General features: G+C 45.4%; 1 protein-coding gene across 1 annotated transcript in view; it reads right to left on the minus strand.

Annotated features, from left to right (window-relative positions):
- Positions 1 to 12,628, minus strand: part of LOC133481981 (protein furry homolog) — a 50,170-nt gene that overhangs the window by 27,628 nt on the left and 9,914 nt on the right. The window contains 23 exon segments of the mRNA XM_061781431.1: positions 49 to 221; positions 300 to 391; positions 622 to 679; positions 904 to 1,031; positions 2,365 to 2,554; positions 2,973 to 3,232; positions 3,449 to 3,535; positions 3,605 to 3,787; positions 3,979 to 4,234; positions 5,338 to 5,445; positions 5,847 to 5,979; positions 6,606 to 6,777; positions 6,847 to 6,933; positions 7,020 to 7,128; positions 7,795 to 7,898; positions 7,997 to 8,098; positions 8,574 to 8,672; positions 8,764 to 8,856; positions 10,063 to 10,231; positions 10,890 to 10,970; positions 11,047 to 11,126; positions 11,296 to 11,386; positions 11,451 to 11,590. Coding sequence (XP_061637415.1) covers positions 49 to 221; positions 300 to 391; positions 622 to 679; positions 904 to 1,031; positions 2,365 to 2,554; positions 2,973 to 3,232; positions 3,449 to 3,535; positions 3,605 to 3,787; positions 3,979 to 4,234; positions 5,338 to 5,445; positions 5,847 to 5,979; positions 6,606 to 6,777; positions 6,847 to 6,933; positions 7,020 to 7,128; positions 7,795 to 7,898; positions 7,997 to 8,098; positions 8,574 to 8,672; positions 8,764 to 8,856; positions 10,063 to 10,231; positions 10,890 to 10,970; positions 11,047 to 11,126; positions 11,296 to 11,386; positions 11,451 to 11,590 — 2,995 coding nt within the window.

Consider the following 12,628-nt stretch of genomic DNA (forward strand, 5'->3'; position numbering starts at 1 on the left):
GTCCTTTTACACTGAACCACTCAAATTCAAGTTTCCCATCATCACTACCTGGCACACACTGGATGAGGTTGGCCACCATGGCGCTGAAGTGAGCCCGGATGTCCTTGAGGATCTCAGCGTCTTTGTCGTTTTCGGCTTCCAGGAGCATGCGCGTCAGGTCCACGTACTCCAGGAAGAGGGCGCCCAGGGCGAGCGTGTCGCGCTCGAGGGCCCCGTTTGTGCTGCATGGAAGAAGTCAAACAACATCATACGGCCTCGCTGTTTCGGTTTTGAGATTCTGGGCCGGGAGGAGCGGCAACCTGTCGCTGATGACGCCCGCGTCTGCCAGCAGCTCGAAGATGCGCAACAGTTGAAGTCGCAGGAGGTCCCGACGCTCGCGCCGCTTCTTGTTCTGGAGAAAGGATACAGAAGTTTATTGCTCTCCTAAACAGGCTCGAAACGTAATCCACTCGTGTATCAAATCAATTTTCACAATTGAAATGAATTGAAATGCTATTAATCTGTTCTATTAATAAAACAATTCTAATAGCACTGTATTGGGAAATCTGAAACTCAAATACAACACGAGGCACACCTCCGGAGTTGTTTGTTTTGAAAATGAAATTTCAGTTTTCAACCCACCTCGGGTCTTCTTTCCAGTGCTTCTTTCATCAACGGATGCAGCTCTTCCACAAGTTCCCTAAGTCCACACAAACAACAACATTGTCATTGTCAATATCGAACTACATTTACACGAAAAAAAGACATTTCAGACGCGACAGTGAATACTAACAAAGCATCACTAGAATCTTCTGCCGAGCCCGCACGAATGTGTACTTTCGTTACGTTGCGCTCTGACTTGGCAGTGTACTGCCTTCAAGTTGGCGTATCAACGAAAAGGTGACGAAAAGCTCGGCGAAATACCTGAAGACGAGGGCGTTGGTGCGGCCGAAGCCCAGAACTAACGCCTCTGTCAGCTCCACACTTTCTGCTCTCATGAGGGGAACCAACTGCTTGAGGAGCCAAGCCACGGACGGGCAGCCTGGCACCACCTGAGGCATTAAACAACTGCGTTTGTGGGGTTGTTTTTTTTTTTTTTTAAAGTTCTCGTGTCACTGGAATGTATTATTACATAAATCTGACATAACTGTCTGAGGTTTTATTTAGAACAAAAGTTGTATTGAGTCAATATCACTGTGCTTTTTAGACTTCTCCATTTCACCCCAAAAGTTTTGATTTTCCATTGAACTTCATATTCATTTTATTAAGTAGATGTTATTCTGTTAGTAATGTATATATATATATATATATATATATATTTTTTTTTTTTGCCAACAGCAAAATATGTGAACTTGATGACAGGGTGGGTGGACATTTTGGGCAAACGTTAGCGTTGAATAAGCACACGGTGGACCTTGCCTTAGCAACAAGATTCAGTTCGCAAGCTGTCTGTGCGTTGTTTTTTAACGAATATATTTCACATTTCTGCAAGGTTTTTATATCAATTGATATTTCACTGTCAATATTTACAGCACAAATAGCCAGTTACACACAGCAGTGTAGGGGATGTGTCAAAATCACATCCATCCAATAAAGGAACAAAAAAAAAAGTCTAAAATCAAGAAAACATATTTTAGGAGACTTATTATTGTGTTAGTATGCATGCCAATGTTTGGGCACTTCTAATAATAAGTTTCATTATTCTGCTACATTTTCATGACGACTGATGTTGACGAGGAGCCCAAAGGCATTTTTTAGTGATACTGCCCCCATTAGAAAAAGGGAAAAGTCCCCTATTTTTTTCAAGAATACGAGCTGTATTATTATTATTATTTTTTTTTTTTTTAAAATAATACAGTCCTATCTGTTTTTCGAGAAGAAAGACATCTTTGTGTGTGTTCACTGTGATGGGCAAAATTGAATGTGCATGCATGCGTGTTCTTCTTCTTCTTTCGACAGAAAGTTGGAATCTACGTGCTAAAATGTGACGTTCTTCTCTCGTTAAACTTTGACTTTAATATCAGACTATTCTGACCCCATCTTGGAATAATGCAAAGCAAAGCAAATGTATTTATGTCGTGCGTTTCCTATGCAAAGTAGCTCAAAAAGAAAGAAAGAAAATAAAGGACATCTTAAAACATTCCAAAACACAATATTGGAAGTTGTTGAAGTTAATGATGTAAAAAAAACAAACGGTTTAAAAGCCGAGAGGGGAAAAGAAATAGCAAAAATTGTCATTTGCTTTTTGCATCGCGACAAATGGAAGCAATAAAGAGATTTTATTTTCAGGCCATATCGCTCAGGCACATTAATAGCACGTCTCTGTGCAGGACACGTAACTGATACCGTCACATTTGATACTGTACGTAAAGTCCCATCTCCTACCTTGTTGTCGTAGCCCGCGGCGCTGTCGGGCGTGGCCGCGGCGATCTCGGGTGTCGACGCTCTCAGGTGACCTGCGCTCATCACGCTGGGCTTGGCCACCCCGAAGCAAAGGATCAAGTAGTTCCGCCACAGGGTCACGTAGTTGTCCGCGCTGCCCGAGGTGCTGCTCTTCTTGGCGTTCACCGGGTTACTGGAAATTCACAGCTATTTAGAACTCTTGAGTTTGATATCAGATAGCTGCGCTTAGATAACACAATCAGGGAAGTGTATCGAGTACACTGCCGACTCAGCAGATGACAAAGACGGTTAAAGGCATCGTCCCATATCGTACATACGAGGTGTGTTCGAAGGCTTCCAGGACTGGTGTCGCAAAAGAGCTCCAAACTACAAGTTTTCCCCAGATGTCTACAAAGAGACCGTTCGTTTCGTGCGCAGGACAACGCGTCTGCTCACAAATTTCAGTGGAACGCGTGAAATCATGGTTAAAAGGTGTATTTTGTATTATTTATGATGCTTATTTTGGTGTCTTAGTAGTTGTATGTTGTTCCTTTATATTGTGTACCCTGTCGAAATCAAGCTGATGGATTGATTGACGGATCGTCTCTCACTTGGGGTCGACCGCGGGCATGAGCATCTGCATGCGTGCGAAGGCGTAGGGCCACGCGTAGCCGAGGGCCGAGGGGCAATGCTTGGGCAGGTGGTCCTGTCGCAGCAGGCTGTACATGCACAGCACCCACGGGTCCTTCACCGACTGCGCCAAGATCCACGCGTGCGACGGGCTGCGGATGTCGTGGTGGCTGTTGAGCAGCTTGGCGCTCCACTCGGCGAGCCACTGGAGGTCCACGTGAGGGCCAGCGGATGTGTTGGCCTGGAAAAGAAATCTCCACCGTGAATGAACTGTTGAACTGAATTAAACATAAAGTCCTAATGACAATGACACGATGAACAAAAACTATTCTAAAAGAAGAATTAGTGTTACAATTGGCTTGAAAATTCTAACAACCCAATTCTAGAGTTAACCCACTCTCGTTCTCAGTTCTCAGTTCTCGATTTGGAGTTCATATCTACGCCTCACACAACTTACTGTGTCAGAGACTGCAACGTTGCAGAAGCTGTCGAAGATCACAAGGCTGAGCTGGTCCATGATCTCGATCATTGGTTTATCGTCATCCTGCGGAGGACGACGTAAGGCTCTAAAATTGACACCAACGCTCCGTCACCTTGCCGGTTCCGAGCTCACCTCAGACTGCCCGACGACAGAGAAGAGGCTGCGGATCTCCTTGAGGACGGCGACGGCGAGCCGTCGCGTGCTGAGTTGACAGGAGCAGAGCAGCACCAGGGCCAGACCCTCCACGGCGTGCAACACGGCGGCGTGAGGGCCTCGCTCGGCCGCCGTCTTCGCATTGGAACTCGTCTGCAGCAGCTTATAGATGACAAAAAAGGGCGGTTTTGGAGGTTAGGGTGACACCGACATCTATTGTAAGCGGCAGAGGTGGGAGTCAATCGTAAGTAAGTCTCAACTAACTGTGGCAAAAACCAAGCAAGTCAAGTTAAGCCCCTGCTAAGTCATGTAACTCAAGTCCACTACCTCTGGCAAGCAGGGTTTTTACGCACCTCGGCGGTGTGTATCTTAACCACGTCGTAGCTCTTCCCCGCAGCCGCCGCCGTCAGTTTCCATTGGGCGAGCAGCTGTAGCAGCAGCTTGAGCGATGCATCCAACAGCCCCTGGTGGGTGTCGTGGACCTCACGCAGCAAAAACATGGCGAACCCGAACAGCACGTCATCCCGCCAATCCGAGAAGTCCACCAGCAGACTTTGCAACGAGTTCTGAGCAAGGAGTCGGAGCTCGTCGTCCATGTGAATTGTCAGTCTAGCGGACAAAGAACAGACATTTCTAAACAGGCGAGACCTCCACCAAGGCTGAAATATGAGGAAATAAATGACCATCGGTAGTTAACGGTCGATTTCCTGGGCAACGCTGTACCATTCATGCCAATGTGATCAAAATTGCTTAATTCTGCATTTGCTACGCTAAAATGTGTGGGGAACGGACAAACTAACAAACCCGCAGACTAATGAACCAATGAACTAACCAGCCAACGAACCATCAAACCAACGAAACAACTAACCAAACCAACCGACCGACAAACTAACCAATGAAACAACGACCGAACCAAACAAACAACCAACGAACAAACCAATGAAACAATAAACAAGGCAACAAGAAAACAAACCAATGAACAAGCCAACAACCAACGAATTCATGAAAACCAAACAACCAACAAACAACCCAATGAAAGAACGACCGAACCGAACAACCAATCAAAGAAACCAATGAATGAAACAACGAACAAACCCAATGAAACAACATACAAGCAAACGAAACAAAACAACTAACCAACAGACTAGCCAACAAACTACGAATCGCAGCTAGCTAGATTTCCTGATATGAAGTGCTAGTAGGCTAACCAAGGTCGCAAAGGAAGAATATCACTAGTTATATCAAAAAAAAAAGCTATTTTTAATCATTAATCATTCATAACGATAAGAAATCTAAACCACATTTTAATTTGAATAACAACTAAACTAATTCAATAAAAATTTATTCAATGCGTGATACAATAAGGATCCTTGTTTGTTAACTTAGCATGCTACTTCCTGGTTGAGGGAAAAGGGTGGGGGTCTATGCCATTTTGATTTTGCGGTGGACTGTACCATTCATGCGCTTTGTAACTCAGAAAACCAACTAACCAACATGTTGGTTTAAAATAAAGCTAATTGTAAAACATTCAACTAATTATATCGAAACTGGTAGAAGAAATCATATAAAATTGGGTGGAGCCTTCTGTTAACTGTCTGTCCCATAAGGTGTGGGGTCATATATTTTGTTTAGAATTTGATACAAAAAGCAGGACAGGAAGTTGACAAAGAACAAGCATACTCATAATCATTCCTAATCGCTCATAATCTCACCGGGAGAGCAGGTCTATGAGCTCCGTCTTTGACATCCCGTCGGGCATGATGCGAGGAATGGCCGCCACGCATGTCCTGAACAAGTCGATCTTGGGCTTCCTTTCACCTCTGCGACACAGTTCGTGAGCATTTCATATTTACACTCGAGGTAAGTGTCAATCAATCTGTGTTGAAATCGGTGTCATTCCTTCTCTCTATTTTCGACTGGTAATCGAAAATCTAAAAAGGGAAAGTTTCTGATATTTGTTTTGAAAAAAATTGAAAAGATGACAGATTTTTTTTTATACTTTGATTATGCTCTGATAATAAAATATATATATATAGATCTACAGCCACAGGACTGAATTTGATTGTAAGATTTAATTGGTTGTGTTTACGTGAACATGAATTTTGGTAACAAGCAATTGTATGTGCACGCTATCTTGTTAGTTTTTGATCGGCAAGTGAAAATGGCAAGAACGAACGAGACAAAGATTTTCCTTGCTTGAATTCTGTCGTCTCGTACGTACGTGATCATGTCCTCGGGCTCCTTGTTCAACATCTGAGCGTTGGTCATCATCATGCAGCGTCCCACCTCTTTGTCCAGATGTCTCAGGATGTTGTCAATGGCCTTCCGCACGTGGTAGTAATACTGGGACATGCCTGAAGGGTGGGAAATACAACGGTACCAAGAGTTGCATTCGTTCCATGACCCTGCTCAGAACTCAAATCACTTACTGTATCTTTCAAATCAACTTTCCCCATCAAAATGAATGGAACTGCCATTAATCAATTCCAGACACCCCCCCCACCCCCCCCCCCCAAAAAAAAAACAACATATTTTCTTTGTGTGAGAAAAATAGCACTGAAAATAATTGCACTGTACAAAAACAAAGTGAAACTAAATAAAATAGAATGGAAAGAAATATCGTTTTCCTTTTTCTTGCTTAACATTAGTCTGTTTTTTTTCCTCACTTTGAGCAGCTTCTCCATTTTTTATTTATGGGGCTCCGCAGTTTGCTTCCATTAATGAACGCTTTTTCTCGGCTCTCACTTTTCTAGGACCCATGGTTAGAAAAAAGGAATTTGGCCATTTCACTCCAAAGTCAAATAATTCTTTCTGGCAATGCAAAGCAAAAAAAAAAAAAAAGAGAATCGATTGAGCATAGCTCGAATAACTCGAGGAACTCGTAAACTGGGGCACTGGTAAGACAGGGTACCACTATACTGAAGGAGAAATCAAGGCTTGGATCCAAAGTGAGTCCAGAAAAGCAGTGCGACTTCCTCACCGATGACTTTTGCCTCCTCGTCCGTCAACGTTTTGCTCAGGTACGTCTTCTTCACTCGCAGCGTGTTCCCCGAAGGTAAAGTGCAGCCGGTGTTGGGCATCGGCGGCTCGCCGTCCTTCTGCTGAAGTTTGTCGGCCACCACCAGGAAAGCTCGCAGACCGATGTTCATTCTCTTTAGGTGGAGAATGAATTAATGCAGTTTTTTAGAAGCCTTATTTTGCGTGTGTGTACGTGTATGTACCTCGGGATTAAGACTAAAGGCTTTCGCGGGTTTGCCCACACAGAGGAGATCAAAAATAATTTCTTTCATGGCAAAATCAAGTCTTTCCTGTCGGAAAATAAGAGGAAAGAAGATTTACAAAGTTACAAAGGAAAGGAACGTAAGGGGTTACTGTGACACAATTTCGTGTTCACCTGCGCTATAAACTGAATGATTTTGACGAAAATGTTGAGAGGCATGTCTCTCGGCACCACACTGCGAGATCCTTTGGGGAAAAGCGTTGTTACGATGGTGATGAGGCGACTGTGGGCAAAAAGACAGGAGAAAATAGCTGACATTGTAAATCGCAATAACAGTTACGTCGGCATAATGCTAAAAATGCAAGTTTGTGAGTGGCTAATAGCTAGCTACATTCTTCCTTTAGGCCACCAAGGTAATAATACTCAGTTTTGATGGATACATCACGAGATAAAGAGATACAACAAAGAGTAAATATATACAATCAAGTAAATGCAGTAACAATGCTGAAAAGGCTCACATTTTAGCATGAGCAAAGAGTGGCCGTTAGCTAGAGAGCTTGCTCAATTCTGACTTTACAAAGCTAATGCTCGGTTTTGAGAAATAAAAGTAACGAAAGGAAGAATGAAATTAGGGTAGCCATGCCAAACTGAGGGGGAAAAAGAGAGAAAGAGAGAGAATCATGGTCCAAAAATGCTAACATTTGAGCAAGTTTGGGTTCAAACGATCACGTCATGCTCGTTAATGTAGAATAGTCACAGGAAGTCCGCTGACGTTGGTCTCGTTTGGCATATAGCGGCTTCTGCATTAATACAGTGCTAATGCTCAGTTACGGCCTGTCGGTCGGTAGGTTTTGACTCCATTTTGACTCCAATTCTCGTGGATATTTTTCCCCCCAGTGCGGACTTTGTATTGTCACATTATGTTGGCAGAAAGTGTGAGGATGCTTACCCTTGCGTTGCAGTGTTGCTCTCGCACTTGATCCTGATCACGTAGACCCACAGCAGGCGATACAGCGACTCCAGCGCCACGCGAGCCATCTTGGGGTCTCGACTCTGCGACACAAGCACACCCGGGGTGGAGAATCACGCATCACGCGCCGGTATTCTTCCGACTCTGGGGATGGTCCCAGATCTGAATGACATCACATTACCTTGAGATTTGAGAGGCAGTTGTTAAGGAAGATGTGCCATCTGTTGAGGAAGAACTGCTTCTGGCTGACACACAGCAGGCACGTCACAAGCGGGTAAAAAGCCTGTGTCATGTGCGGGACACGGATAAAGAAAACTGGTTCAAAATCAAATCCATGTCAGCAAAAATGAGCCCCAATCGACACGAAATGGCGCGGACAGTGGACATGATGCAGGAAATGTCTCAAGGACCCTAGCGTCAAATTAAAGAGGTAGGCCATGGTTTTGGGTTGAACTTGGGAATTTGTCAAAATGAGCCCCAATCAGAAGCAGGTATACTACAAAGAAAGTCTCCAGTATACTGTGACGCTTTCTTGTATACGCCATCTAAGGATGGAGGCGGAGCGGTGTGTTTGATCATTTCGAGGATTCCTAATGAAAAAAAACGGGTGCGAGGGCTTGCTCAGTCCAGTGAGTGTTTCCATGCGACAGCAAGTTGCACAGGCGTCATGAAATCCAGGCAATGGAAATGTGCAGCAGAACGGGGAAATTAAACATGGCAGTGAGTCATGAGCGCTTGTTTTGAAGCTGTTAACTAACCAGCGAGTGCTTCTTTCTGGCCGACAAGTCCAGGGTTGTGTCGTACAAGCTGTCCACAAAATTCCTCAGGCAAGGAACGTTCACCTCATTCTTTACCGCCTGTGACAAAGACAGTCTTACATCCACTGAAGAGTTGTCTTTTCAATAAACTTGACACTATCTGTACAGTAAGGGAGACGGAGGAGCTTACTGCTGCAACAGGAACCAAAATTTCAACAAAGAGCCCAGCCAAGGCATGCTTAATGTCCTTGTCCTTAACCTCCAGGAAGTACTGGGCGCATTCCTGCAAAGAACACATTTACACGAGAAGTAAACAGATTCGATCCGTTTTTTAAATCCCATCCCAGCCGAACTTCCCAAAAGAATACAATCTCTTTAAAAGACACTCTTTATGTTCTTGAATCCACAGGAACAAAATGTATTTTATAAATATTCGTTGTCACCCTTTTGGTCTACACACAAGCTTTATATATCGCTGAAGACTGACTTTTAGGAGAGCTGGAGCCAGAGTGAAAAGCAGCAATTTATTGTATGAAGCCATAGGGCTCTAATTTTGAAGACGGATCCGATTTTCGGCTCGCTGTGCGTTTTGGCCAATTTGGCAGGCCAGTCTGCGCCAAGATGGACGTTCTGGCGCAGCGGAGGGACTTGCATCTGGCGTAGTGACAATTTGGTGGTCGAAAGTCGATCTAAACTCGCTTCTGCTCAGACAACATCAAGTCCTGGTGCAGGGGAGACCGGTGGGTCTTTTGTTGAACTTGATCGGGGCGCAGGCAGACAGATAGTGAGCTCCGCGGACGTAATTTCCGTCACCAGCAGTTATGACCAGCTGATTTTCTATTTCTTAAGGGTACCCGCTCACACTGTCTGTTGCCAGACCGTGGCCAGAGAAGTGACAATGCTCCACTGGCGCACGGATCGTCATGCTACGCACAGAGAATGGTTCCGTGTCTCCGTCAAGACTGTCAGTTCCTCCACATTTAAAGGGGATGAGAGGAGCTGCTTTGATCGGACTGAAGTCGGCTATGGCCCATTTACAAAATTACCAACTGCTCTGGCGCAGAGTTGCGGTGTTCCCAAATAGACTGTGACTATATATATATAAAACTAACTTTTTGAAAGCTTTTAATTGTTACAATCCTTTGGGGGTTATAGCTCGATGTACATTACTGTCTCCTCACACACATCCATGCCCTCGTTTTGAACTGACCATTTTGCTTTGAGGCCTTTTCCTGATACGAGTTTCTTCGGGCTTCCGATTATGGGGTTCTGGCACCTCTTGTCGCTTTTAGCATGCGCGTTACCGTTTGTTCGCGCACATGTATCCCATTTTCTTTATATTACCATTTCTAGTTGTTTCTTTTCTCGATGTGACTTCCTTCATATTGCTTTGGTTCCGAGATGGCTATAGTGACACCTGGTGAGTTGGCATGCTCTTGACAGCCTGCGAGTGTGAATTTTTGGGGACATCACCAAACGTTTCAGTTACCTGCATGAACTGAAAGGACGCTTCGAAGTCTTCAACGGGATACATTTTAATTCGGAAGAACTTGACCCCCATGATGAGGCTAATGGTACTCTGGACTACATACGGACTCTGCTCTTTCTGCCTCAGCTCCTTCAGCTCCGTCAGGAACCTCTTTTTCACGGCGGGAAACCTGAAGACAAACAACACAGCACAACATTTCTTCTATGAGACCTGTCAACCCCTCATACAAGTCAGCACTTCCTCGGTCTCTTAAAGCACGGCAAGACTCCAGCGAGACGCGAGACGCTACTCCAAGACGCACACCTTCTAAAAATATCACCACTGCCAGTTCTATCCGGTGAGTCTGCGCTGTAAAGATGAGCTCCCCATTGAGCGCCGGATCCGTCTCAAATTGAACCAGAGATGGAATTCTTTAGGCGTACTATTTATAGATGCTAATTCATCACAAGTGCTCATAAGAGCTCCACTCCCAGTGGCCGATCGTGCGCTTGTGAGAAAATTCTACATCGCGTCTTTGTGAGAACAAACTGTTTCTCCTGACGCACAAACATTGCGTGAGAAACAACATTTAATTCCGGGACATTTAGGGTTGGTAAAAGGCTTTTGAGCGCCTCAACCCTGTGTCTATTTTAAGAGCTTTGTTCCGTGCCGTGGTGATCTGAAAACATCAACTGGACACACATCAATTTCCAGTCCTAGTTTGGTGCGAGGGGGGCAAAATGTCCAAAAACGTGAGGTCCCGCACGCTCCAGTCTCTTGAACAAGGTCTGTGAGGCACAGTAACAGAATTCAACAGCAACGAGTACCATCAGAGTTCATGTACTCACTTGGACTGGGCCAGTACTCCAATGACCTCCGCGTAGAGGTCCGCTACAGTGTGCATGTTGCCAGTGTTAGGACCGTGATATCTGCCAAAGAAAGAAAAACAACCAGTGCAAAAGGAAAGTGGGATAGAAATGTTCATGGCAAAGTCAAAGGCTTTACCCTTCTTTATATCTAAAGTGCTTAAAGGCTAAATGGAGGACCTCGTTGACCAAGCTGTCGAGCGCAGGGTGCAGCGGCATCTGGGGAGTCATCGGGAGACACAATAGAATTCAATTGAGGGGAAAATAGTGTATGTAATGGGCCAAATAGAATCTCTCTCTCGGCTAAGCATTATCTTCCTAAAAGATGTGATGCTGATGTTGACGATGTTTTGACTGTTGACCATTTATTAGCATGCGGGCAAGTCACCTGTTTCAACACTTCTACGAGTGCGAGGGAGAAGATGAAGTCGATGGCCAAGTCCCTCCTTTCAAGTAAATAATCCCTCTGCTGCTCATCACTGCAACAGACGCGGACGATGACAACATGCTTCTGCGGAGTGTTGCGTCGTTCATCGAGCTCACTTTTTTGACTTGGTGTTGGCCCGCGGCCGGTATTCGTGAAGTTCCTCCTCCGGACCGTTTTGCCGTTTGTACCAGTCAAACAACGTCCGCAGGATGGAGGGCAAGCAGTACTCGGCCAAGGAGCTCATGGTGCTTATCAGCTGCAACAAGAAGACACGTGCCCGCAGAACACATTGCTGACTTGAATTGTCAGACAAAACCTCAGTGTAGTTATTTACAGCGCTGTGCAAAAAAAAAAAAAAAAAAAAGTCTTGGGCTGCCACTCGCGTGGTTGTTTTCATGACATTAAAATAGTCGGACTGACCAAAACTACAAAACTCATTGGAACAAAACGTTGCAGAGCGATGTGTGTGAGCCAAGAAAGAATCCTTCCAAGCACCTGCCGCCAACCACCGAGCCGCGGACCGTGAGACAATTTGTGTCAAGTAATCCTTGCCACATAAAGCACATCAAGTTAGAAATCCTCCACATTTGATTGCTGTCATGAAACTTCCAATCTCACTCCTGAAAAGCGACAAAAATGGAGTTACGGCACTCGAGCTCTCATTGGCTCAATTGCAGTAAACATGAAATTCAACAAATGGAAAAACAGTATCATTTGCCGCGTGACGGCGTATTCTTTCGCCGCTGTGCAAACTGGTTCATTGTGACCTTAATGTGTCAAACATTGGTCAAATCATAAACCTCTAATGATTTAGTCATGGCTCAAGACTTTTGCACAGTCATACACATTTTGGTCTGCATTTGCACTCATGTGAAAGTGATGATTCATGAATGAGGGCCAAGTGTTTTTCTTAGGGCGAGGCCGTCTCAGCTATGCAGAGAGACAAGGTGCCCGTAAGCCGGCCCGCGTCGGTCAAGGGAGGGGTGAGGGAAAGGAAGGAACGGGCGGGTTCGGAGCACACAGGAAGGGAGGAGAGTCCGGCACAAGCGAGGCCTTCATCCGGCGCGAGGCTCGGAGAAGAATCCGGGCTCTGTGCGGAGGCACAAGCGCGACGCTGTGGGCCGCCGTGAAAGGGGGCTCTCTTCGCGGGCACGCGGCGGCCGGACGCACGGGCGCACGTGGGACCGGCGCCGGGGCTCAAGGTAAACACGCCTTGCCCGCCGCTGGCTCGCAAACAGCTCTCTGTGGGATGAGGCCCAATGAGCCTTTTCAGGTATCATCCCAAACGGACTCG

Source organism: Phyllopteryx taeniolatus, chromosome 8 (genome assembly GCF_024500385.1).
Source record: "Phyllopteryx taeniolatus isolate TA_2022b chromosome 8, UOR_Ptae_1.2, whole genome shotgun sequence".
NCBI lineage: Eukaryota > Metazoa > Chordata > Actinopteri > Syngnathiformes > Syngnathidae > Phyllopteryx > Phyllopteryx taeniolatus.